The following is a 27,005-nucleotide window of genomic DNA, read 5'->3' as shown; positions in this document are numbered from 1 at the left end:
GGCAGTTTGTTAGTTTATTAAATATTTTAGTACATTTTTAGAATATGCATCCTTTTGAAATTAGTTGTCCAAACTGACACTTGTGTCATATCATATTTGACATACAGTACAGTGGCATGATATGCGTTTCATAATGTCTATTGTAGAGGAGTGTGTTGGTGGATTTTAAGGAGATTAAGGAAAGTATTTGATCCTGTGAGTAGCAGGCAACATTCCAAGTTGACTTTTCATACTGGGTTTCATGGTGCTGATGCACAGCCCTCTGGAGTCATGATGGAATTCCTCCCATTGCAATTGCAATATTTCACGCGTCTGAATGAGTGTCAGTGGTTGTGTTACTACAGTGCTGCTTCACATGCACAATTATTGAATCCCTTAACCCTTTCCTCACAAGAGGCAATGTACAACACATTGTAAATCATCAGAGTGCAACATTTATCTTGTGAGTCTCTCTTGGGATTTCTTCCAACTCTACAATCAAGGGCTTTGGTGCAGATCTAGCAGCGTTTCAAAAAGCAATGACTGTAAAGAACATGGCACCTGTATCCAGCATGTTCTCCTCTCCTTCCCCTGCTCTTCATAAACAGTCTGGTCCTGTTGTTTCTGCAATATGCAAAGCGTGTGTGGGTTGGGGGTTAGCTGTGTTGCTGTTCCTCCATGCTGGAATATTAAAGGATAATTCTGTCATACAGAACCACAGTAGCCGGAAGGGTTGTTTGTTGCTCGCTCAGGCTGATTGTTTTACTTGTGGGCTGCATAAATACAACAGTAGGCCTGAGATTAGGCATAATTCACCTCAGATGTGGTATGAGGATACGAGTAGAAACACAGGCAGACCATTGGTGCAACTTCATGTTATTTACATATTCTGCTGAGAGATGTATCCCAACCAACATCGCACATTGGTGCCTGAGGCCTGCATAATGCCTGTTTTCAATAATATAAACAGAAAAACAGTTTTTCTAACATGCAGTTTTGTTACAGTACTATTCCACGTCTCTAACATGGGTATTACAAAAGCGAAAGCACCCTCTGTGTATTTGTATAGTATGTCATGTTTTGTTTGCATTCAGGGACTTTTTACAGCCTGATAATAACTTTGGTCTTTTGTGACTTTATGATAAGATTGGACTAGCGATGACAACTAGCCTCCGGGTGGATTAAGAACAACGCACAGCAAATGCGTCATAAAATGTCTCTCTGCTTTTCGGCTGTATCTGATGAATAACCATATCAGCGCATGGACCTGGGGAATTGAACTGTTCCTTTTACATGTTTCTATCACACTACTTTTAGGGAGCACATGACAGCACAGAAACGTACAAGACATGAGTGTTACGAAACAGTTAAACATGTTGACACAAAAAACCAAGAGAAGAGGCAGCCATGAGAAACTAGTTCATTATTCAGTGGAACCAGTTCATTCCCTCTCCCTGGAAAGAGACATAATTGTCATGGGGAGCGGATTTCAGAGTACCTGACATCTTCAAACATAATATCCTCATAAGGCTGAGACGTGAGACCCCACACACTGCTTCCACTTCACACATCTGTTAGTTGAACTGGATTAAGATGTCCAAGTCAGGTTCATATGGAGTTACAGCTGGTTACAACCACAAAAACACTCACATTCCCTCATGATACATCATCTCACTGCTCATTATGGCATTACAGATAGATTGGATTAATGCACAATTTAATTTGGTTTAATGTATGTAGTAGTAGTTGTTTATTTAAAGGGACCATGTGCAAGTAAAAACATACATTTCAAACAGTGAAATATGATGTTTGCACCAGAGTTAGCTAAACACAGCTATTTTTTTGTACGCAGTCCCTAACTAAACGTAACTAAATATGTGATCCTCTGTGGCTCAGTTGTTAGAACATGGTGCTTGCAACTACAGGATAGAAGGTTCCCGGGATGACCAATACTTAAAGTGTATGCACGCATGACTGTAAGTGGCTTTGGCTAAAAGCGACTGCTAAATGGCATATATTATAAACATAGCTAAATATACATTCACATCACTCATACATAAAATATAACAAATAATACAATAAGTACAGGACACAGTACATAAAACACATTGATACTTGAGTGCATTAAGAATTAGTCAATGTGTTCAGCCTTGATCCTGCTTTGACCTCCATGGAGAAGGAAAAATTGCAATTTCAAAGCTAATTACCTCTAATTCTCCACATTTTGACATGGGACTGAGTGAACATTTTCAGGTTAAAACAGATTTCCTTCAATTATACACATTCTTCCATGGCTTATGCCTTGTTCCTACGCTGTCTGAGCGACTCAAACTTTATAACAAAATCAATGGGGGCCCCATGCCATGCCTTTTTGGGAAATTTAGATTCTCCCTGACTGTCTAGTTTTTATTTTGGTGATTGTTAGTTCTCAAATATGATCTTATAAAAAAAGATATTGCTCCATTATCTTTTCTACATACTTTATATCTGGTTTTAGTCATTCAAGTTTACACTGAAAACGTTTTACCATCCCGAAAAAAATTACAAGCTGCTGCTAAATGCATATAGGGGAAACACTGGTCTACTCTTGTGGAGTTCCTCGTGACTGCTGTTTTGTTCAGAGCTTAATATTACAAAATCTTTCAGATGTGGGGGTGCAGGATTTTTGATAATCTTATAAACTAGAAAGACATCTGAAAAAAAATAAAGTTGTCAAAATTTAACAGATTGTACACATGGAGAATTTTACAGTGGTGGTAATAATGTGATTTCCTGTCCAGGATCTTCAGTGCTTCTTTATATAGAGATCGAACGGGTATCATTTATGTTTCATTGGCTTGAGACTGGCTGGTGATAAAACAGGACAGGTGAGAAAAGATCATTGCATGTAAATACATTTTGGCTGCCTCTGTAGAGCATGAGTTCCTGATGTATTGGAAATTTTAAAGACTATATATGATTTTGATGGACATCTTTTTAATGTGTTTTTTAAACTTCAAAGTAGGGTCTAGGATAAAGGGCAGATATTTAAACTGTACATTTTATTGTCCATGGAGGAGTATGTCCGGGTAAGCCGGGTAAGCCGGACATACTCCTCCTGTTTTTTCCACATTGAGGGTGAGACAGGAATGTTTGAGCCATTCAGACACTTTCTCCAATGATGCTGTTAGTTTGCTTGAAACCTCATCAGCATTTTTGCCACGGGTATAAAAAACTGTATCCTCCGCGTACATTTGTATATCCACACCTTGGCACACAGATGGAAGGTCATTAATATAGAGACTGAAAAACAAAGGGCCCAGGATTGACCCCTGTGGCACTCCCATAGAGCAATCCCTTGGTGATGATAGTTCACCATTTATTTGAACACATTGCATCTGTTCTACCAGATAAGACTCAATCCATTTTAAAGCACTTGATGAGATGTTGAAGTTAAATAGCTTGGAGAAGAGGACATTGTGGTTAAGTGTCAAAGGCTTTTCTGAGGTCGAGGAGAATAGAATCTACAACACCCGCTTTTATCCAGCTTGGCCTTGATCATCTCTAGGAGATACCAACATGCTGTTTCTGGAGAGTGGTTGACCCTAAACCTAAACTGCATGGGGTGAAGGGGAAAGCTACCCATTTTCAGGTGGGTTGTTAGCTGTTCCATTACCACTAATGTACTGCTCCGTTATTTGCCTGTTTGTGACCTGCTTGTTAGCTTCGCACCATTCTTGCCATTCTCCTTTGACCTCTCTCGTCAACAAGCTTTTTTCGCCCACAGGACTGTCGCTGACTGGATGTTGTTTGTTTGTCGCACCATTCTCTGTAAACCCTAGACACTGTTGTGTGTGAAAAGCCCAGGAGGGCAGCCGTTTCTGAGATACTGGGTCCGGCTCACCTGGCACCGACGATCATACCGTGCTCAAAGTCGCTTAGGTCACTAGTTTTGCTAATTTTAATGTTCAATCGAACAATAACTGATTGCCTGTCTGCCTGCTTTATATAGCATGCCCCGTGACTGTCTGTATGAGCGATCCATTTTCGTGAACAGTTCAAAATTCAAAAGGCACTCGCACATCTGAGTTATCTTTTTTGCAGGTACATGGTAACAATTGGATAAGATGAGAAAAAAGCAGAAACCCGCACACTGCTCTTGCTAGATACGTAAAGCTTAATAAAGAGCAGTGATACTAGCAAGAGCAGTGTCCAGGTTTGTTCTTTTTTCTTGTCCCTGGTGACATTTGTTGCAAGGGTTGATAGTCTGGTCTCTGATGGTAAATTGTTGGCCCAATTTAAAACTGAATCAATTAAGCATTTATTGAAAGTGGTTGCGATGACAGTTTTTGTCTTGGAGACTCCCATCTACCTTCAGTTGTAGGTAACCAGTCTTGACATGGCCTTTTTCAGTCAGTTTATCAAGGTTTTTCTATGTGAGTTTGCCATTGGCCTCCTTGATGGTTTTAAGAAAGAAATCAGCTTTGGCTTTCCTAAAACTCTTAGTCCCTTCATTTCTCAGTCCCTTGTAAACTGGTCGGTCAACCTCTAAGCCAGATTTTTGTGATTTCTTCAGAGCAGCATCTCTCTTCTTTATCAGGTGCCAAAGGGTGCCATTGAACCAAGGTAGGTCCCGTTTTTAGTTCGATTTGTGAGGGACTTTCCTTGAAAATTTGCTATGGATTCAACGAATTGTTGTAATTTCATTGCAGTCTTTTTCCAGAAATGTTTGTACTATATAAAATACAAATAAATTATATAAAGACAGTGGAAATGGACTCAATCTCATCGAATACATTTCTCTTCATTGGACAACCAGTAAAAATAAAGGTTGAAGAGAATTTTTCTTCTTCTAAAATATTGTTTTTTTTTCTAAAACACAATCATTATTTAAAAGTGGCCTCTTCTGGGATAAGAGGAAGAAGTATGTATTTATTGTGTAACACAGGGGTACTGGCATGCTTTAAGCTTGTCTTGAGAGCGGTGAAATCCCTTTGAAGCATAACAGCAACATAATGTACCATTGGTTCTGTTGTCTGCCTAACAGTGATTCCCACATTACAGTAGCGTAAATATGTTCCACCTCCAAAATAATTTCACATGCAGCAGTTAATAAGGCTGTCTTTGAAAATATACAAGTTGTTTATCTTTCTCAATAAGTATACCATAAGAGTTTTATGTCTTTCATCTATTTGTATTTTTGGGGCATGTTTTGAGCTGTTGGGAGTTGTTTTTCTGTTATTTTATATTGCTTTGCCTAACTTCAAATAGTGTGTGTAGTGTACGTGTGTGTCAGCGTGTCCATGCATCTGTGTGTGTGTGTGTGTGTGTGTGTGTGTGTGTGCGTCCGCATGCGTGTTCAGCAGCTGTTGTGTGCTGTGCTCTACTCTATCTTGTCCCTGAACATGTGGCCCTTGGACAGGTATTCCCATGGTGATTAGAACCTAACCCTAGGCCCCTGGCCTGCCTCTCACCCAGGATGCCTCTCTGAAGGAGGGTGAGGTACCTCCAGTCAGCAGTCAACACTCTCCCCCTTGCTGGCTCCCAACACCTACAGTAGAAAACAGCCAGCCCAGTGCCAACACTGAAGTTGTTGGTCTTAGGCAGCTTTAGAATAACCTCACCATTAGGCAACAACATGTCTAATCAGCCATTGTTCCAGAGGGTGATGCAGTTGTCCATAGTAAGCCCACATCCACTGTCTGTTGGCCCTCAGACCCAGGAGGGTGGCCTCAGCAATGTCATAGAGCCTTGGTATGCCTTAATTAGCCCGTATCTCCCTCTTACTGCTCTATTCAGTCACATAAATGGGGGATTGATTTTCTGGCTGCCTTACTGATGCATCTGGTGTTACCGTAGCTGGGCAAGGACAGCAGCAGCAACTTGAAGAGATGGTTCTGTTCTGTTAGCCTCTCCTCTCCTCCCCTGCCTTCAGTGATAGCAGCTAGCTAGCACTTAAAGAATTCACTTTGCAGGCAGGTTGCCTGGGCTTTGCAGTGCATAGCGTTGATACAGCTTCATCCTCACCTCACTGAGTGGTATGTAAGACTCACAGTAGATCCACCAGCTGCCTGTAGGGGAGACCTTCTGAAGTGCAAATCACCAGGTTTCTGGAAAACATGATTGAACGCTGGGGCCACTGGGACCACGGCAACCACCCATTACGTGTAATGAGTTGTCGAGAGGGGGAGCAACAGAGGGATGGAGAGAGAGATGGAGAAGGATATAGAGAGAGAGACTGTCTGTCATTCAGTAAGGAACGACATGCAGTCTCAGACAATGAGGAGGCTAAATAGAAGAGAGGAGAGAGGGGGAAGAAAGTATGTCAGAGAATACTTAGAGAAAGTAAAGAGAAAAGAAGTGAAGGGATTTTTCATTCATGTCTGTGTTATTAATCATGCACCTCTGTGGTATTATTTTGAGCGGAGGTGCACAGAGCTGTGAGCGTATAGAACAGACCTGTGAGCGTATAGAACAGACCTGTGAGCGTATAGAACAGAGCTGTGAGCGTATAGAACAGAGCTGTCAGCGTATAGAACAGAGCTGTGAGCGTATAGAACAGAGCTGTGAGCATATAGAACAGACCTGTGAGTGTATAGAACAGAGCTGTGAGCGTATAGAACAGACCTGTGAGCGTATAGAACAGAGCTGTGAGCGTATAGAACAGAGCTGTGAGCGTATAGAACAGAGCTGTGAGCGTATAGAACAGAGCTGTGAGCGTATAGAACAGAGCTGTGAGTGAAAATAGAATAGTATAACAGTGCCTGTGGTTTTTATTCTAGACGTGAAGATATTCAATGTCATGTTTATTTATTTTATTTAACCTTTATATTGACAGGGAGTCAATGCTGATACAAAGGTCGCTTTTCCAGACGAGCCCTGTATAGCACCACAATACACATCAAAATACAATAAACACATTAAACTACACAGTCATATACACATTAAAATACACTTTATTATACACAACAATATACAAAAAGCAAAACACAATTATAAAATAATGTCACATTATTCAGCAAAAAAGGTCCCCTAACAACTGTCTGAAATGCCCTAGACCTAGAGGCACGTCTAGACGATATTAGGCTACACTGATAACTCGTGCTTGGCTGCCTAATGTATAGGTGCCCCCATAATATTTCCATTGAGGAAGTGTTATCATTATCATTATTTTAGCAATCCGTGGTAGAAGACCCTCCTAATAAAAATGCCCCCCATCCTGCTGATTTGAGCTGATGAACAGTATTTGCGCTTGAGGTTATAGGTGCGTTATAAATTCGCTCTGGCTATCTACTCCGATTTCAGAGCACTCTCGTCTGAGGGTTCCAGAGCGCAGAATAACTGATGAATTTACGAACGCTCAACACTAGTTGAATATAGCCGGGGTCAGTAAATGTCGTCAAAAAAAGCGTAATTAAATTGTTGCCAGCAGCACAGTTGCAGTCACCAACGCTCTGGATAACATGAAAACAGTCTAACCAGCTCTGCTAGGGCGAGTAAATTGGTCAGAGTGAGGTGTTTTCTCATTTGTGACTGGAAGTAGATAGCAAGCAAGCAAACGTTTAGCAGTTAGCTTGGCTGATTGACTGTGGTTGTTTGGTCAGAACGCTCGGATCATCTCTACTCCTCGGCCAGAGCGCTCTGAACGCTCCGAGAGCGAAACTCTCTGAATTTACAAACGGGCAATCTGACAACAACGCTCTGAATTTACAAACGGGCAATCTGACAACAACGCTCTGAATTTACAAAGGGGCAATCTGACAACAACGCTCTGAATTTACAAAGGGGCAATCTGACAACAACGCTCTGAATTTACAAACGGGCAATCTGACAACAACGCTCTGAATTTACAAAGGGGCAATCTGACAACAACGCTCTGAATTTACAAAGGGGCAATCTGACAACAACGCACTGAATTTACAAACGGGCAATCTGACAACAACGCTCTGAATTTACAAAGGGGCAATCTGACATCAACGCTCTGAATTTACAAAGGGGCAATCTGACAACAACGCTCTGAATTTACAAAGGGGCAATCTGACAACAACGCTCTGAATTTACAAACGGGCAATCTGACAACAACGCTCTGAATTTACAAAGGGGCAATCTGACAACAACGCTCTGAATTTACAAACGGGCAATCTGACAACAACGCTCTGAATTTACAAACGGGCAATCTGACAACAACGCTCTGAATTTACAAAGGGGCAATCTGACAACAACGCTCTGAATTTACAAAGGGGCAATCTGACAACAACGCTCTGAATTTACAAACGGGCAATCTGACAACAACGCTCTGAATTTACAAACGGGCAATCTGACAACAACGCTCTGAATTTACAAACAGGCAATCTGACAACAACGCTCTGAATTTACGGACGCTCAGTCTGACACTCCAGATTGAATATATGAACACACCCTATGGATGAGAAAGTGAACCTGCCATTTCCCCAAAAAGTTTTGCTCATTGGGGAATCGGGGATGCCTTGCTTTGCGATCTATTGCCTAGGACATCAACAGCCAGGGTTTCATTAAATAAGCTATAGGCACAATACTTTTTATTGCACATTTAGGCCTAATTAAACTGACGCATTTGGCGATGTTCAACTTCAATTCACTGGCACAATGGATAATAGTTTAGCCATACACATTGATAGCCTAATCTATACTTTAATATACTTTTGGTGAGTTTATGAGGCATTGCTAGACAAGACATTGCGAGATACAGGTTATATTGCCTATGCGCACTGTTCCGACTGTCTGTCTGCCTGTCAATTCAATTCAATTCAATTCAAGGGGCTTTATTGGCATGGGAAACATGTGTTAACATTGCCAAAGCAAGTGAGGTAGATATTATACAAAAGTGAAATAAACAATACAAATTAACAGTAAACATTACACATACAGAAGTTTCAAAACAATAAAGACATTACAAATGTTATATTATATATATACAGTGTTGTAACAATGTACAAATGGTTAAAGCACACAAGTTAAAATAAATAAGCATAAATATGGGTTGTATTTACAATGGTGTTTGTTCTTCACTGGTTGCCCTTTTCTTGTGGCAACAGGTCACAAATCTTGCTGCTGTGATGGCACACTGTGGAATTTCTCCCAGTAGATATGGGAGTTTATCAAAATTGGATTTGTTTTCAAATTCTTTGTGGATCTGTGTAATCTGTGGGAAATATGTCTCTCTAATATGGTCATACATTGGGCAGGAGGTTAGGAAGTGCAGCTCAGTTTCCACCTCATTTTGTGGGCAGTGCCTGTCTCTCCCTCGCTGGGTTGCCTGCTCTTTCTCTTCGCGAGTGTGTGTTCAGTCTTCGGTCTGTTGCGTGTAGAATAGTTTACGGTAGCCTACTACACATTGATAGCCCCTACTTATTGAAAATGCAAGACATTAAATGGCAAGATACAGCTTTTGATTACCGATGCACAGTTCCGACTCTGTCTGCCTGGTGTCGGTCTTGCCTACCTACGTATGGCTGTGCCCCTCCCCTCTCTGTCCCTCACTAGTTTGCTCTTTCTTTGTTGTGAAAGATGTGAGTTTGTTGTCTTGGAAGTTAAAACAACTACTCAGTATCTTCCGTTGCAGTCGAGGAGGAGATTTGAAGGGCAAGGAGACAAGGAATCGATTACTCTCCACCGCTAAGCACATGCAGTCAGGAGCGGATGAGTGGAGAAAATGTACGTCTTAAAAATATATTATTTGGTATTTATTTTTTTGCTATTCAAACGATTGTAATGGTGACTGCAGGAGCGATTGCCATCATTTTGTGTAGTAACCTGCAGCTAGGCCATGGTACAGTACAGGGGCGCAACTTTCACTGGGGATGGGGGACATATCCCCCCACATTCTGAAATTGCATTTTTGAAATCCCCCCCCCCCCCCCCCCCACAGTTTTATAGTAGGAATGTGCCTAATATTTTTTATAATAATAAAGTGTTCCCCCACTTCTAAAACCAAAGTTGCGCCCCTGGTACAGTATGCATTAATAGCATGGAAAATGAAAACAATTTTTTTTATGTAAATTGAAAACCAATGCTTTAGAAGGGAATTCCATCTTTTATCACCAGAGCCTGGCTCCCTTGGTATGCAGTGGAGACAAAGTATTTGTCTTGAATCCAAATCCATAGACTTGGAATTGGTAGTCTTTAAAAATAATTGTGTGTCTCAGTTGCATTAGTGAATTTGGCTATTTCAGCCACACCCGTTGATGACAGGTGTATACAATCGAGCACACATCCATGCAATCTCCATAGACAAACTTTGTCAGTAGAATGGCCTTACTGAAGAACTCAGTGACTTTCAATGTGGCACCGTCATAGGATGCCACCTTTCCAACAAGTCAATTCGTGAAATTTCTGCCCTGCTAGAGCTGCACCGGTCAACTGTAAGTGCTGTGAAATGGAAACGGAGCAACAATGGCTCAGCCGAAAAATGGTAGGCCACACAAGCTCACAGAACGGGACCAACGGTAAAGTTTGGTGGAGGAGGAATAATGGTCTGGGGCTGTTTTTCATGGTTCGGGCTAGGTCCCTTAGTTCCAGTGAAGGGAAATCTTAACGCTACATCATACAATGAAATTCTAGATGATTCTGTGCTTCCAACTTTGTGGCAACCGTTTTGGGAAGGCCTTTTTCTCTTTCAGCATGGCAATGCCTCCGTGCACAGAGCGAGGGCCATACAGAAATGGTTTGTCGACATCGATGTGGAAGAATTTGACTGGCCTGCACAGAGCCCTGATCTCAACCCCATCGAACACCTTTGGGATGAATTGGAACTCCGACAGCGAGCCAGGCCTAATCGCACAACATCAGTGCCCGACCTCATTAATACTCTAGTGGCTGACTGGAAGCAATGTTACAACATCTAGTGGAAAGCCTTCCCGGAGGAGTGGAGGCTGTTATTGCAGCAAAGGGGGGACCAACTCCATTATAATGCCCATGATTTTAGAATGAGATGTTCAACGAGCAGGTGTCCACATACTGTTGGCCATGTAGTGTACTTTTGGTCATGTAGTGTATCAGGTCTTTGAGCTGAGTGTGTGTGTGTTAGTTTCTGTGTGTGTGTGAGTGTGTGTCGTATCGACATGGTTGTTTTAATGCAGACGGTGGGCTGGCTTTGAGAGAGGCTGTGATAAATGATGGTTCTAGCAGTGCATGGGAATCTGCTCTGACATTTTCTCATATGCCTGTCTCCAAAGCCACAACAAAGGGAGTAGAACCCATTCAATTAAAAAAGGTCCTTCAAGTCTGCAGAAAAAAATGGGGGAAAGAATATGATTTGAATATGAAACAATGTCACAACAGCCTCATGTTGAGTCCTGCCACGTCCCATGGTTTCAGCCTCATCTGTCGCTAGTTATACCATGCAGATGTAATGCTTTACCTTCACAAAGACACCTGCTGTAGCAGAGTTATTATTCTGGTGTTGCCCCTGGCCCCAGAACAAACACACATTCATCTGATGTGTGCACATACCAAAGGAAAAGGCCATGAATGGATGGATGATAGGAAGATGGATGGAGATAGATGGTTGAATTGAAGCATGATAGATGGGTAGAGAAATGTGTGGATGTTTGAGTGAATGGTTAGCTTGATGGAGGAATGACGCTGAGATGCCTTTAAACCAGTGTTGTATAACATGCAGCATTGAACTTGAAAATAATACTTGAAGATTACAGAACCGCGAAATTATTCAGGTGTGCCTCCAGACTTTGAAATAAGCCTGTTCTCTTTTTACCAATCCATTCCAAATGTCAGTCTTTATAGTTTTATGCAGTATCTATGCTGTGGTTTTTCAAAGTTTTCAAGAGATTTATTTGAGGTTTAGGCCCCTATTGATTCCATAAGCTCTAGAGCACTGCATTCCTTTTCAATGATTATTTCTTTCATTTTCTACTTTTGCCGGTCAGTCAGGTGAAGAGAGGAGAGGAGAGGAGTACACTCCACGGAGGGCAAAGCGCTTGAGGGATCAGCCAGATGGTGTGGCACAGTAGAGTTGTTATTCAGGGTTCACAAACGTCCATTCCACTTACAACTAACATCTATAGGAGAGAGAGAGAGGCAGGGTCACGGGAGCTTGTTTAAAACCTTTTGTACAGTCACATGAGAGGTTTGTTCACTCATTTGTTTTGTACAAATAAAATCAAATATTTATACCTTGTTAGTCCAAGTATCCAGTGTGTTCATAGTGTTTATAGCCAGACCTGTTTTCATCAGTCCCACATACGGCTCTAGATAGCAGCTTGTTACAAATCAGTTTATACTGCTGCGACCAGTGAGCACAGTGTTACGCTGGTATGAATGATTCGAGAGACATGCAGAGGTTTTTATTTTACCCAAATTACGGCGTGCTGTGTAAGGGCACGAGGACAAAGACCAAACAAACACGTAACAGTACCCCCCCCCTGACGTGCTGCACTAGCAGCGCAACGACAACGGCCTCGAATTAGATCACAGGAACGCAGTGCGGGTCGATCAAGACCAGATGCAGCTTCCGAATTTGCGTCGTCGTCGGACGGGCCAGTTGCCGCTGCCGAAGTTACGTCAGACGAACCAGTAGCAGTGGCGTCAGACGGCCCGGTTGTGGCGGCTTCTTTCGGGCCAGTTGTGGCTGCTGAAGTTGCGTCGTCGGACGACCCAGTTGCAGCTGCCGAAGTTGTGGAGGCGCCGGACGGACCAATCGCAGCGTCGTCAGATGGACCCGTTGTGGTTGACGTCAGACGACCCAGTTGCAGCTGCCTGAGTTGCGGCGGCGCGGGACGGACCGGTCGTAGCGTCGCCAGACTGGCCATTCCCGCTGTCTCCCTCAATGGTCGATTATTCTGTCACGCTGGTATGAAGAGATTCGGGAGACAAACGTAGGAATGCGTAATAGTTTTTTTTTATTAAGCACCAATTTACAGTGTGCTGTATAAAGGCACAGGGACGAAGACCAAACAAACACGTAACAAAAACACAGGGTTGAAACCCAAACAAAAGAGCGAGGAGTACCTTGAATAAATAACACACATGCAACCAGACGTATGACGTAAAGGTAACGTAAGGGTAATGGCGGACTGAAGGGATTTATGTAGAGCACCTCAAGATAAAACATAATATTCGAAATATCTGCTAAATTAGACTAAAATATTAGCACTACTTAATCTGGTGAGTGATAACCTTCAATCTGGACAATAACACAAAACAAATCCTAAAACTAGAGACATTTATCGACAAATATTACGAAAACAGGCAACAACCAAACATGACGGAGAGTAAGACAGGGGAACCGATTACAAAACGAAAACGTGACTCTTCTACAGACACTGATGATTTAATATTCTCACCACCGGGAATGGTAAAGGTCGAAACCGATCTGTTAAAATCAATAAATGACAAACTGGGTATACTTGAATTAGTTAGTAAGGATATAAAAGAGTTGAAGGCAAGCCTAGAGATGAGTGATGAAAAAGCTGCGACATTGGAGAAGCAAACACACGCGCTAAAAGGGACAGTCAATAAGATTGAAACCGAAATGAATGGAATTAAAAAGGAGAACACCGTTCTGAAAGAAACCTTACTGGACATACAAACTAGATCCATGAGAGAGAATTTGGTACTTACAGGTATCCAAGAAAAAGAAGGAGAAGTTCCTGAATCTATAGTTAGAGAGTTCCTCCTTACAGCGCTTCAGATTCCACGCGAAGTTATCGACAAAATCCAACTTGAACGCGTTCACCGCTTCGGACAGAGAGGGCAGAGGTACGAACGCCCAATCGTTGCCAAATTTGCTTCATTTAAAGATAAAATAATGGTTAAAAGCCTGGGTAAAAGACTTGCTGGGACCAAAATTGGCATGAATGATCAGTTTCCGAAGGAAATTGCAGAACGGCGCAAAGTTCTGTATCCAATTTTCAAAGAAAATAGATTAAAAGCGAAACGAGTAGCTCTCGTCGTTGATAAACTATATATTGATAACCAGTTGTTCAGAGACACAAAGACTACTCCATGGTTATTTAAAAAATTACAAAGTTCTCATAGACGAGGGAAATAAACACAATTCAAGCCCGGTTACTGATTGTAACAATACAATAAAAAATATAGCTTTTCTATAAATCTTCACATATAACTAATTGAACACACAAGCACTAATTCAACATAGTGAAGATAAAAACTAAGTAAACAGAAGGCACAGTATGTGTGGATGGTATGGTTTGTGTTTATTTTTTTATTTTATTTGTTATGTTTGGAAAGTTGAGTGAGTGAGTAATGAAATGGTTGCATATCCCAGAGCCAATGTATTGCTGTGAGCCGGGTATGAGAGGGCTTTCAATGTTGTTCAGATGATGGATATACTTTTATAATGAATTATACGTCTTATTTATTTATTGTCCTATCATGGAGAACTACATTTTTTATTTATTTTTTTATAAATTATATCTAATTATTTATTATCCTGTTTTAATGGTACGGTCCATGGCACTATACCCTAGACACCCACCTGAATGACCCAGATACTAAGGAGAAGTCCCTAACTGTTTTATGTGCCCGCTGTAAGCGGTCTGTATGCAGCTAAAATGAGGTCAGAGACCAAGAGCAGCACTGCCCCCTCAAGATTCTGAGCCTGCTTGGCAGGGTTGGTCCTGCAAAGCCAAAGCCCCATAAAGGGAGAGCATAATATACAAGGAAATTCTCAAAGCTGCTAATGAGAACCTTGACGACCTTGTACCTAGCCGGTGGGGATTCCGGTGGGGTGCCCCCACCCAGGCAGTGGCAGTGCTGGCAACACTAGCTGCAGTAACCCATGGGGAGGGGGTCACACTCGGACATTCAGAGAGGGGGTATATTATTGTGGCCCTGGCGGCACAAAATCAAAGTCGGACTGCATGGAGATGCGTGGGGACATGGTCATGACGGGTGGCCGTATTGTGGGTGTTTCAGGAATAAGGTGTACATTTGACCTCCATTATCTAGGATATGACAATGGTAAATAAATCTCTCAATTTTTGCTAATTTTTTGTGCGGTCTTGCAGGCCTTCTCATGCAGCTGCAACTGCAAGTGCATTTGTAAATCATGACCCATCTTGAGTTGGGCTCTGGGATGGTGCAATTGTTGAGAAAGTGAGCTTATGGTTGTGTGGGGGTAAGGGCTGAGTGTGTGTGGGTGTATGTGTGTATCCCACAACTGTTGCGAAGGAAGAAGTAAAAGATGTTAGGGACAATAGAGGATGATCCACAGATATATATAATACAAATCGAGGTGAGGGCAATGGAAATGCATATGGTAATTGATCTTCTTCAATTCGGTAAATGGCACTGTATGCTCTTTTCAAAGAATGGATCCCAGTCGGTTCAGGGCTATGGGATACAGGGGGTCGAGGGTGGTCTACCGGGCATTGGGATGACAAGCCATCTCGAGATGAGGCCTTTTAGCGGGTGGAATAGTAGGGACCAATTGGAGGTTTACTTAGTAGAAATGCAAATATCATGGTACAACTATATAGACACTCAATCATTATGTTACTTTTTAATAGTACGTTTACAAAAATATATTCTGATTAAAAGAATGAAAGGTGTGTCTCATTATGGTAAGTGGTGAAATAAGTATAGCCAGTTACAATTGTAATGGCTTAGCAGATAATAAGAAAAGACGATCAGTATTTACCTGGCTAAAAGAGAAGGATTATAATATCTATTGTTTACAGGAAACCCATTCAACAGTTTTAGATGAAGTTTTGTGGAAAAAGAACTGGGGGGGCAAAATATATTTCTCCCATGGGCAAAGAAATTCAAAAGGGGTGATGGTTTTAATTAACAATAATTTTGATCCAAATGTGCAAATTGTCCAAACAGATCCTCAAGGTAGATGGATTATTTTAAATATGTTATTGGACAATAAACAAATATGGCTTGTTAACCTATACGGTCCGAATAATGATGATCCAAGCTTCTTTGAAAATATATATAAGAATTTATCAACTCTACAAGCAACACTAGACTCTATTATTATAGTGGGAGATTTTAATACGGTCTTAAATACCTCTATAGACCGGAAAGGAAATCACACTACAAACTATCACCCTCAGGCACTTAAGGAAATCATGAATGTCATGGATATATTGGAATTAGTGGATATATGGAGACTTAAATACCCTGATTTAGTGAGATATACATGGCGGAGGCTGAATCAAGCTAGTCGTCTTGACTACTTTCTTATACCATTCTCTCTGGCACCAAAAGTTAAAAAAGTGTTGATAGGGGACAGAATGCGGTCGGATCATCACATAATTGGCATATATATTTCTCTTACAGAATTTCCACGTGGGCGAGGATATTGGAAATTTAATCAAAGTCTACTAGATGATAAATTGTTTAGAACTAGGACAGAAGATTTTATAACTGACTTTTTCAGACATAACATAGGTACAGCAGATCCCCTTATTGTATGGGACACTTTTAAGTGTGCCTTTAGAGGCCATGCAATTCAGTACTCATCTATAAAACAAAGGGAATTTAGATCAAAAGAGTCCATATTAACAAAGGAAATTGAAGGACTAACAGTACAGTTAGATAGCAATAAAAACAGTACCATAGAGGCACAGAATAAGTTAGAGGAAAAACAAAAAGAAATGGAGGAACTTATTCAAGAAAGATCCAGTGTAATATATTATAAAAATAAAGCGAACTGGATGGAATATGGGGAAAAATGCACCAAATTCTTTTTCAATCTTCAATATAGAAATGCTACCAAAAAAAATGTATTAAAACTTGTTACAAATGATGGAGTCACGCATGATTCACCAAATTATATTTTGAAAGAGGAAGTAAAGTACTTTAAGAATATGTTTTCGTTTCAGGCTCCTCCATCTCCACTAACTGAAACTAATTGTATGGATTTTTTTCCTATTAATAATGTAAAATTAACATCTGTACAGAAAGACTCATGTGAAGGCCAAATTACAGAGGAGGAACTGCTTGATGCAATTGGGGCCTTTAAGGATGGGAAAACTCCAGGGCTGGATGGCATACCAGTGGAAGTATACAAAACTTTTTTTGATATACTCAAAGGACCATTATTAGCTTGTTTTAACCACTCCTATATAAATGGTAGATTATCAGACACGCAACAAGAAGGTCTGATATCGTTATTACTGAAACAGGACCCAAGTGGTATATATAAAGATCCAGTCCAATTAAAAAATTGGAGACCTCTTACACTTCAGTGTTGTGATGCAAAAATCCTAGCAAAATGCTTGGCGCATAGAATAAAAAAAGTTTTGTCAGATATTATTCATCCTAATCAGACAGGTTTTTTACATGGACGATACATTGGAGATAATATAAGGCAAGTACTGGAAACAATAGAACACTATGAAATATCGGGGACACCAGGTCTGGTTTTCATAGCTGATTTTGAAAAGGCTTTTGATAAAGTACGACTGGAGTTTATATATAAATGCCTAGAATATTTCAATTTTGGGGAATCTCTTATAAAATGGGTTAAAATTATGTATAGAAACCCTAGGTGTAAAATAGTAAATAATGGCTACATCTCAGAAAGTTTTAAACTATCTAGAGGAGTAAAACAAGGTTGTCCACTATCGGCATATCTATTTATTATTGCCATCGAAATGTTAGCTGTTAAAATTAGATCAAACATTAATATTAATGGATTAGAAATCCGTGGCTTAAAAACTAAGGTGTCATTGTACGCTGATGATTCATGTTTTCTTTTAAAACCACAACTAGAGTCTCTCCACGGCCTCATAGAGGATCTAGATACCTTTGCTATCCTCTCTGGATTAAAACCAAATTATGATAAATGTACCATATTACGTATTGGATCACTAAAAAATACACATTTTATATTGCCATGTAGTTTACCAATTAAATGGTCTGACGGAGATGTGGACATACTCGGTATAAAAATCCCAAAAGAAAGAAATGATCTCACTCCAATAAATTTTTATAGAAAGTTAGCAAAAATAGATAAGATCTTGCTACCATGGAAAGGAAAATACTTGTCTATTTGTGGAAAAATCACCCTGATTAACTCTTTAGTCATATCACAGTTTACCTATTTGCTTATGGTTTTGCCTACACCTAGTGACCTGCTTTTTAAATTATATGAACAAAAAATATTCCATTTTATTTGGAACGGCAAGCCAGATAAAATTAAAAGGGCCTATTTATATAACGAATATGAATTCGGAGGGCAGAAATTATTAAATATTAAAGCATTAGACCTCTCACTAAAGGCATCAGTCATACAAAAGTTATACTTAAATCCAAACTGGTTCTCTAGTAAATTGGTACGAATGTCTCATCCTATGTTCAAGAAGGGCCTTTTTCCCTTTATTCAGATTACACCTGCTCACTTTCGGTTGTTTGAAAAGGAAATAATCTCCAAAATATCCTTATTTTTTAAACAAGCCTTAGAAAGTTGGTTGCAATTTCAGTTTAATCCACCTGAAAGGACGGAACAAATAGTACAACAAATATTGTGGTTAAATTCAAATATAGTAATTGATAAAAAAACTGTATTTATCGAAGAAATGTTTAAAAAAGGTATAATTTTTGTGAATGATATCATAAATAGGACTGGTGGAGTTATGTCACACATGCAGCTAACACAGACATATGGAAATGTCTGCTCTACCCAAAATTACAACCAATTAATTGCAGCATTACCACAAAAATGGAAGAGGCAAGTAGAAGGGGAAAAAAGTAAGGAACTTGTATGTCGGCCCTGTATTAAAGAACATAAATGGTTAAAGAAAAGTGTGATAAATAAAAACATATACCAATTTCATTTAAGGACCAAAAAACTGACAGCTGTGCCATATAAATTGCAAAATAGTTGGGAAGAGATTTTCGATGTACCCATTCCATGGCACATGGTTTATGAATTGATACGCAAAACAACGCCGGATTCAAAACTTCGAATTTTTCAATTTAAATTACTGTACAAAATTCTTGCAACTAATAGAATGTTATATATATGGGGTATACAATCTTCCCAGCTCTGCAGATTCTGTTGTGAGGAGGCAGAGTCATTAGATCATTTATTTTGGTATTGTCCATATGTAGCTCGTTTTTGGTCACAGGTCCAGGAATGGCTGAAGAATTGCAACATTTGCCTAGAACTAACGCTACAGATAGCAATACTGGGGGATTTGAAAAGCCATAGTCAATCAATCAATAATATAATAATTATTTTAGCAAAAATGTTTATTTTTAATTTACAATCTGTAGAAGCTATGAGAATAGGAAGGTTCAAATCTTTTGTGAAGCATCACAGCACAGTTGAAAAATATATGGCAAATAAAAATCCGAAATGGATGATGTTGGAAGATAGATGGGAAGGTTTGAGTGGAACTGAAGGGTGGGACTAATAACAAGATAAACAATGTAGGGCATACGGGATCTGTGAAATGTGTATAGGTGCGGAGCTTTTGTGAAATAGCACAGTTACAAGTGGAAATAAAATTGGATGGACAACAGAAATAGAGGAAGGACTAAGAACAAACAAGAGAGAACTATTATAAAGTAGTCTGTGTCTGTAAAATAGGTATAAGATGTATAAATTGAAGGTAAAAGCAGAAGTGTTTATTAGTTTACTCCAATTGGGGGAGCGGTGGTAGGGTTGCGGGGAATAATAATAAAGGTATATTCTTTAAAAAAGTATGTATGTCTATATAGGTATGTGTATGTATATATGTGTATATGTATGCATACGTGTATGGATATATATATTTACCTAAAAAAATATGGGGGATTGGAAATGATGCAGACGATTACATTGGAAGCAACATTCTTTCCGCAATATTAAGCTGATCCACCCCTTAAAAAAAAATAAAAAAAAATAACACACATGCACAATGATTAACACACGGGATGAGACCCGTAATCATCTGCTCAATCCACAAGGGCACGAAAGCCCAAAACACACAGCACAGGTACTCACACGCACCAACGGACATTGTAACAATAATCAACCCCCCCCCAATGGAAACCAAAGGGCACATATATACAAATACTAATCAGTGGGAATAGGGGACAGGTGTGCGTGATGAAAGTTCCGGTGGGATCCGTGATTCACAATCTAATGCTGCAACAACGCCTGTCTGCGTCCTGCATGGTGGAAGGAGGTATTTGTCTCTTAAGAGCAGTGACCAGTGCACTGATTTCCCCCATTAGTTCTATTAGTTCTAGTTGATTAACCAAGCAGATAGGTTGACTCCAAGGAGAAGTGAAGGGCACAGAGAGCCAGAGAGCATTGCCATGGGGAACGCACATCCCACACAGCTGTCCTTTATTCTGAATGGTCACCATTTATTTCCCTATTTAGATTAATGCCTGTTTAAATTAATAAAGAATAGTTCATTTTCTACACATTACATGTGATTTCCCCTGAATTCTCAATTACTCCACCATGACAACTATTTTGTACAATATTCTGATTAATCCATTCTCTCTCTCTCTGATTGGTAGCTATTATTTTGAGATCTGACCACGTCTGTCAGTCTTGGTGTTATGTTCTTTGGCTGCCGGGAGAGATTTGGCCCTGTTGGACTGTGTGTGTGGTTGACTGTGTTCTGACCCTCACCTGGGTATCTGAATATGGGAAGAAATGCCTAGAGGCTTGGTTGACTTTGATTTTACCCTCACCTAACTGTACTGTCTGTATTTTATATCCAGTGCTGTGTACTAATGGTGCTGTCTGTCTGTCTGGTAGGTTGACTGTGTTCTAACCTTCACCTGACTGTGCTATCTTTTTGACAGTTAGGGAGACTGTGTCTGTCTCCTAATCGTAACAGTTACCTGAATGTGCTGTCTGTCTGTTTGGTTGACTGTGTTCTGAGTTCTGTTCCTCACCTGAGCTTACTCAAACAGACTGTCTGTCTGTTTGTATTTCTAGGCTGACTATGTTCTGACCCAAAGCTGACTGTTCGGTCTGTTTGTCTGTGTGTCTGTTTCTCCAGTCTGCTCCCAGTTCTCCAGAGGAGTGTACGCCATCTTTGGCTTCTACGATCAGAAGTCCATGAACACACTGACCTCGTTCTGTGGGGCTCTACACACCTCCTTTATCACACCCAGCTTCCCCACCGATGCCGACGTGCAGTTTGTCATTCAGATGAGGCCTCCTCTACGGGGAGCTGTCCTCAGCCTGCTGGCCCACTACAAGTGGGAGAAGTTTGTCTACCTCTATGACACCGAGAGAGGTAAGAGACAGGCTGTCTAACAGTCAGACAGCCTTCCATCCACACACAATGGAATGCTGCATATAGAAAAGGGTCTCTGTGTTTAACCCTTAGCCTGGCTTCTTTATTTGTCTACCTCTATGACACCTGGAGATAGCTAAGAGACAGCCGCCTGACAGACTGACGGACTGACAGCCTGACACAAATGAGACACTGTACTATATACAGTATGCATGCTCTCTGGTTAACCCATAGCCTGACTTACTTTTATGTTCAGTATATCATGAGAGAAATAGGTGTATTTGATATTGCTATACCCATCAGACCAGCTCATATTTGATTTCAGGTTCTGTGCTAAGTGAAAATGTAGTTTGACTGACAGGAAAAAGAAGAGGTGCTCCTCTCTCCTCACATCACGTTAAACCATGAAGTATTTCATTATTTCCCCTCAGTGTGGAAATCCTCTCCCCAGTTCTCATTCCAAGAGTGGTCTATCTAAGACCTTTACATCTGGGCCTGTAATGATGCCAAAGTGCTTTAGTGTCTGGGAGGAGGTTGAATGCTGCTTAGCTTCCACAGGGCTCTGTCTGCTTCCGTAAATGAGTCCAAGACAGGTACTGTTATGTGTTCTTGTCACTGTGACTGTTGCTGTGCTGTAGTGTAACTCTGAGGAGATCCCTCCATCTGTACGGTACCAGCCTCTAATCCTCTGAATATAATTTAGACTCTAATTGGATTATACAAAGAACGAGCCACAACACACCGTGACTTTTACATGTCCTTCATGCACCCCCCTCCTCTCTTCTCCGCTGTACCCCAGCAGCAGCCGTGGGCTGACGGAGGGAGCTAGCGGAGGTCTCCATCCTGCTCTGTGAAGGTCAACATCTGGAGAGTTCAGCTTTAAGATGGAGCACTAATGACACTCCAATCTGTCAGAGTGGGATATTCCTGGTACTGGATCAGGCTACTGTACTGTAAGGCTGGCTGTAGAGAGGGAGAGACAAACTGTACTGGAGCAGGCTACTGTACTGTAAGGCTGGCTGTAGAGAGGGAGAGACACACTTTACTGGAGCAGGCTACTGTACTGTAAGTCTGTAGAGAGAGACAAACTGTACTGGAGCAGGCTACTGTACTGTAAGGCTAGCTGTAGAGAGGGAGAGACAAACTTTACTGGAGCAGGCTACTGTACTGTAAGGCTGGCTGTAGAGAGGGAGAGACACACTTTACTGGAGCAGGCTACTGTACTGTAAGGCTGGCTGTAGAGAGGGAGAGACAAACTTTACTGGACCAGGCTACTGTACTGTAAGGCTGGCTGTAGAGAGGGAGAGACAAACTGTACTGGAGCAGGCTACTGTACTGTAAGGCTGGCTGTAGAGAGGGAGAGACAAACTGTACTGGACCAGGCTACTGTACTGTAAGGCTGGCTGTAGAGAGGGAGAGACAAACTTTACTGGACCAGGCTACTGTACTGTAAGGCTGGCTGTAGAGAGGGAGAGACAAACTTTACTGGACCAGGCTACTGTACTGTAAGGCTGGCTGTAGAGAGGGAGAGACAAACTGTACTGGACCAGGCTACTGTACTGTAAGGCTGGCTGTAGAGAGGGAGAGACAAACTTTACTAGACCAGGCTACTGTACTGTAAGGCTGGCTGTAGAGAGGGAGAGACAAACTGTACTGGACCAGGCTACTGTACTGTAAGGCTGGCTGTAGAGAGGGAGAGACAAACTGTACTGGAGCAGTCTACTGTACTGTAAGGCTGGCTGTAGAGAGGGAGAGACAAACTGTACTGGAGCAGGCTACTGTACTGTAAAGCTGGCTGTAGAGAGGGAGAGACAAACTGTACTGGAGCAGGCTACTGTACTGTAAAGCTGGCTGTAGAGAGGGAGAGACAAACTGTACTGGACCAGGCTACTGTACTGTAAGGCTGGCTGTAGAGAGGGAGAGACAAACTGTACTGGAGCAGTCTACTGTACTGTAAAGCTGGCTGTAGAGAGGGAGACACAAACTGTACTGGACCAGGCTACTGTACTGTAAGGCTGGCTGTAGAGAGGGAGAGACAAACTGTACTGGAGCAGGCTACTGTACTGTAAAGCTGGCTGTAGAGAGGGAGAGACAAACTTTACTGGACCAGGCTACTGTACTGTAAGGCTGGCTGTAGAGAGGGAGAGACAAACTGTCCTGGAGCAGGCTACTGTACTGTAAGGCTGGCTGTAGAGAGGGAGAGACAAACTTTACTGGACCAGGCTACTGTACTGTAAGGCTGGCTGTAGAGAGGGAGAGACAAACTGTACTGGAGCAGGCTACTGTACTGTAAGGCTGGCTGTAGAGAGGGAGAGACAAACTGTACTGGAGCAGGCTACTGTACTGTAAGGCTGGCTGTAGAGAGGGAGAGACAAACTTTACTGGACCAGGCTACTGTACTGTAAGGCTGGCTGTAGAGAGGGAGAGACAAACTGTACTGGAGCAGGCTACTGTACTGTAAGGCTGGCTGTAGAGAGGGAGAGACAAACTGTACTGGAGCAGGCTACTGTACTGTAAGGCTGGCTGTAGAGAGGGAGACACACACTGTACTGGACCAGTCTACTGTACTGTAAGGCTGGCTGTAGAGAGGGAGACACACACTGTACTGGACTAGGCTACTGTACTGTAAAGCTGGCTGTAGAGAGGGAGACACAAACTGTACTGGAGCAGGTATTCTGTTTACAATACCATATTCTTGCTGTAATTAGAAACTGGGGATAGGACAAAATGCTGAGGCTGACAGTTACACAACCTTTCTCACATGCGTAAACCAACCATTCACTATTCATCATAGTGTAAAACTATAGTGTATGTTCTCTGTAGACCATTTCCAGTTTTTCCTCTGGCTGAGGGTGATCTTAGTTGCCTTTATCCTCTGTGGCCCATGGGAGGTTCCTATAACCAAATGTTTAGCTTTTAGGAAATAATTAGCGTTCTAAAATATTAGACCACATTTGGGCTAAACTACATTCTGCCCTTTTTTACATGTATTTTTGAAAGGTCTGGCGATGGTGAGAGCTATTCACTGTATTGTGATGGTGTACTGGTTTTATATACAGTAGAGTGCATTCAAAGTGCTGTTGAGCCTACGTTGAGACAGCTTTATTACAGTGCTTTGTAGAGGTTTACTTGCTGGCTTACCTTACTATATACAGTACCTTGTGCTTTATCCATCATCTCATCAAACCATGTTGTATCTTTCAACTAGAAAAAGACTGCTCACTTCTAACCCCTTTTTCTCACTGAATTTAAGACGTTTATTTAAAAAATGCTTGTCTTTTTAAATCTTCCCTCTCCATCAGCACAGCACACCTACCTAATTGAGATGTTAGTAGCTAACACCCTTTCCTTATGGTGTTCCAGATGTTTTATCCCTTCCTAAACCATGTTAAGACAGTGCCAATTGCTTTGAAATTGGGGGCTGCATGTCAGAAGCATGGACACGGGCCATGTGTCTCAGTGTCTGTGTGTCTGCGGCAGGCCGTACCAGTGGATAATTGGTTGGCTGCTGTGGTGGAGGAAAGGTGATTACGAGGTTTATTGTCTCTCACGGGCAAAATCAACCTTCCTCCATGTGCCTCCTGATTCACCCCTTACAGCTCTACTTGACTTATGGAGGCCCTTCCACCTACTGTGTCTGGATCAGATCGCCACCATCTGTAACATACTCCCATTTCCACAGAATGACATGGAACAGTAAAGGGAAAAAAACACGTAAAAACTCCATCCCGCCAGACGGATAACAGGAGAGAAGAGCCCCTTCAACTCACTGTGGTATTTTGTGTCGTAGGAAATAGATTTTTGGAAAAGCAATAGATTAAGCTTTTTTGGGGGGTCTAATGGGCCTTTGGCCTAGAGCAACATTGGCACTTTAGCCACTGTAGTTTGGAGTCTTACCCCACATGCTGTGCTGTGTATGCCTTACCTACAGCTTGTGTTTGCTCTGAGGCAAGAAAGGCCTACCATCAGTAACACACTACGCCGCCAGGGACTCAAATCCTGCAGTGCCAGACGTGTCCCCCAGCTTAAGCCAGTACATGTCCAGGCCCATCTGAAGTTTGCTAGAGAGCATTTGGATGATCCAGAAGAAGATTGGGAGAATGTCATATGGTCAGATGAAACCAAAATATAACTTTCTGGTAAAATCTCAACTCGTCGTGTTTGGAGGACAAAGAATGCTGAGTTGCATCCAAAGAACACCATAGCTACTGTGAAGCATGGGGGTGGAAACATCATGCTTTGGGGCTGTTTTTCTGCAAAGGGACCAGGACGACTGATCCGTGTAAAGGAAAGAATGAATGGGGCCATGTATCGTGAGATTTTGAGTGAAAACCTCCTTCCATCAGCAAGGGCATTGAAGATGAAATGTGGCTGGGTCTTTCAGCGTGACAATGATCCCAAACACACCGCCCGGGCAACGAAGGAGTGGCTTCGTAAGAAGCATTTCAAGGTCCTGGAGTGGCCTAGCCAGTCTCCAGATCTCAACCCCATAGAAAATCTTTGGAGGGAGATGAAAGTCCGTGTTGCCCAGCAACAGCCCCAAAACATCACTGCTCTAGAGGAGATCTGCATGGAGGAATGGGCCAAAATACCAGCAACAGTGTGTGAAAACCTTGTGAAGACTTACAGAAAACGTTTGACCTCTGTCATTGCCAACAAAGGATATATAACAAAGTATTGAGATAAACTTTTGTTATTGACCAAATACTTATTTTCCACCATAATTTGCAAATAAATTCATTAAAAATCCTACAATGTGATTTTCTGTATTTTTTTTTCTCATTTTGTCTGTCATAGTTGAAGTGTACCTATAATGAAAATTACAGGCCTCTCTCATCTTTTTAAGTGGGAGAACTTGCACAATTGATGGCTGACTAAATACTTTTTTGCCCCACTGTATACATGACTCTAGTCCCTTTTTCCTCACAAAAAGCATGAAAATGGGAATAGTAATGGATTCAAACTCCAGTCTCCTGGATCGCAGTGAGGTGAACCCTATCATGGCTGAAAGTCTTGCTCAGGCTCTGAGACACTGTGTTGTAATAGGAAGATTTGTTACTGTGTCAAGGTACAATAACATAGGAATCTCCTGCTTGCAAAATAAACACCCAAAGATTTCGACCCTGCCTTCACTGTGCATGGAGCATTCAATTTCCAATGTGATTTGGCCCCTTAGTGAGAGTCTCTCACACCAGCAGTCATGTTCTCCTCTTTCAACCTCTGTATCACATCGATTCCACCTCGCCATCATGCTGGAAATGCTTCGAAAATTCTGTCTCCATTGTTGTGTTGAATCTGAATCACATTGAATAGGAATTTTCTATTGAATCATTGAAGAGTGTTTAGAGTTCTTTACCACTAGTTCCTGTTAACAGAAATGGGAGTTCAGTTAGTATACCTGCCCGTGTTCTGCTTGAAGAACACCTCAAGTCCTTTAACAATAATAATTAATAAAGGAGAATGTGTTTGAATGGAATTAATTTGTACCTTTGACTTATAGCTAGATCCTGTTAGTGTTTGCATTTTGAATAATACAGTTGAAGTCGGAAGTTTACATACACCTTAGCCAAATACATTTAAACTCAGTTTTTCCTGAGTTTTAATCCTGGTAAAAAATCCCTGTTTTAGGTCAGTTAGGATCACCACTTTATTTTAAGAATGTGAAATGTCAGAATAATAGTAGAGAGAATGATTTATTTCAGCTTTAATTTCTTTCATCACATTCCCAGTGGGTCAGAAGTTTACATACAATCAATTAGTATTTGATAGCATTGCCTTTAAATTGTTTAACTTCGGTCAAACGCTTCGGGTAGCCTTCCACAAGGTTCC

The 27,005-nt window shown here is 41.4% G+C and overlaps 1 protein-coding gene across 1 annotated transcript in view; it reads left to right on the top strand.

The window, feature by feature from the left end:
• Positions 1-27,005, top strand: part of LOC120043772 (glutamate receptor 3-like) — a 121,982-nt gene that overhangs the window by 23,998 nt on the left and 70,979 nt on the right. Inside the window, exon 3 of the mRNA XM_038988330.1 lies at positions 20,937-21,176. Within this exon, the coding sequence (XP_038844258.1) occupies positions 20,937-21,176 (240 nt within the window). The remainder of the gene's footprint in view (positions 1-20,936; positions 21,177-27,005) is intronic.

Source organism: Salvelinus namaycush, chromosome 3 (genome assembly GCF_016432855.1).
Source record: "Salvelinus namaycush isolate Seneca chromosome 3, SaNama_1.0, whole genome shotgun sequence".
Taxonomy (NCBI): Eukaryota; Metazoa; Chordata; class Actinopteri; order Salmoniformes; family Salmonidae; genus Salvelinus; species Salvelinus namaycush.
The sequence above is the reverse complement of the archived record's forward strand: the minus strand, read 5'-3'. Positions and strand labels throughout refer to the sequence as shown.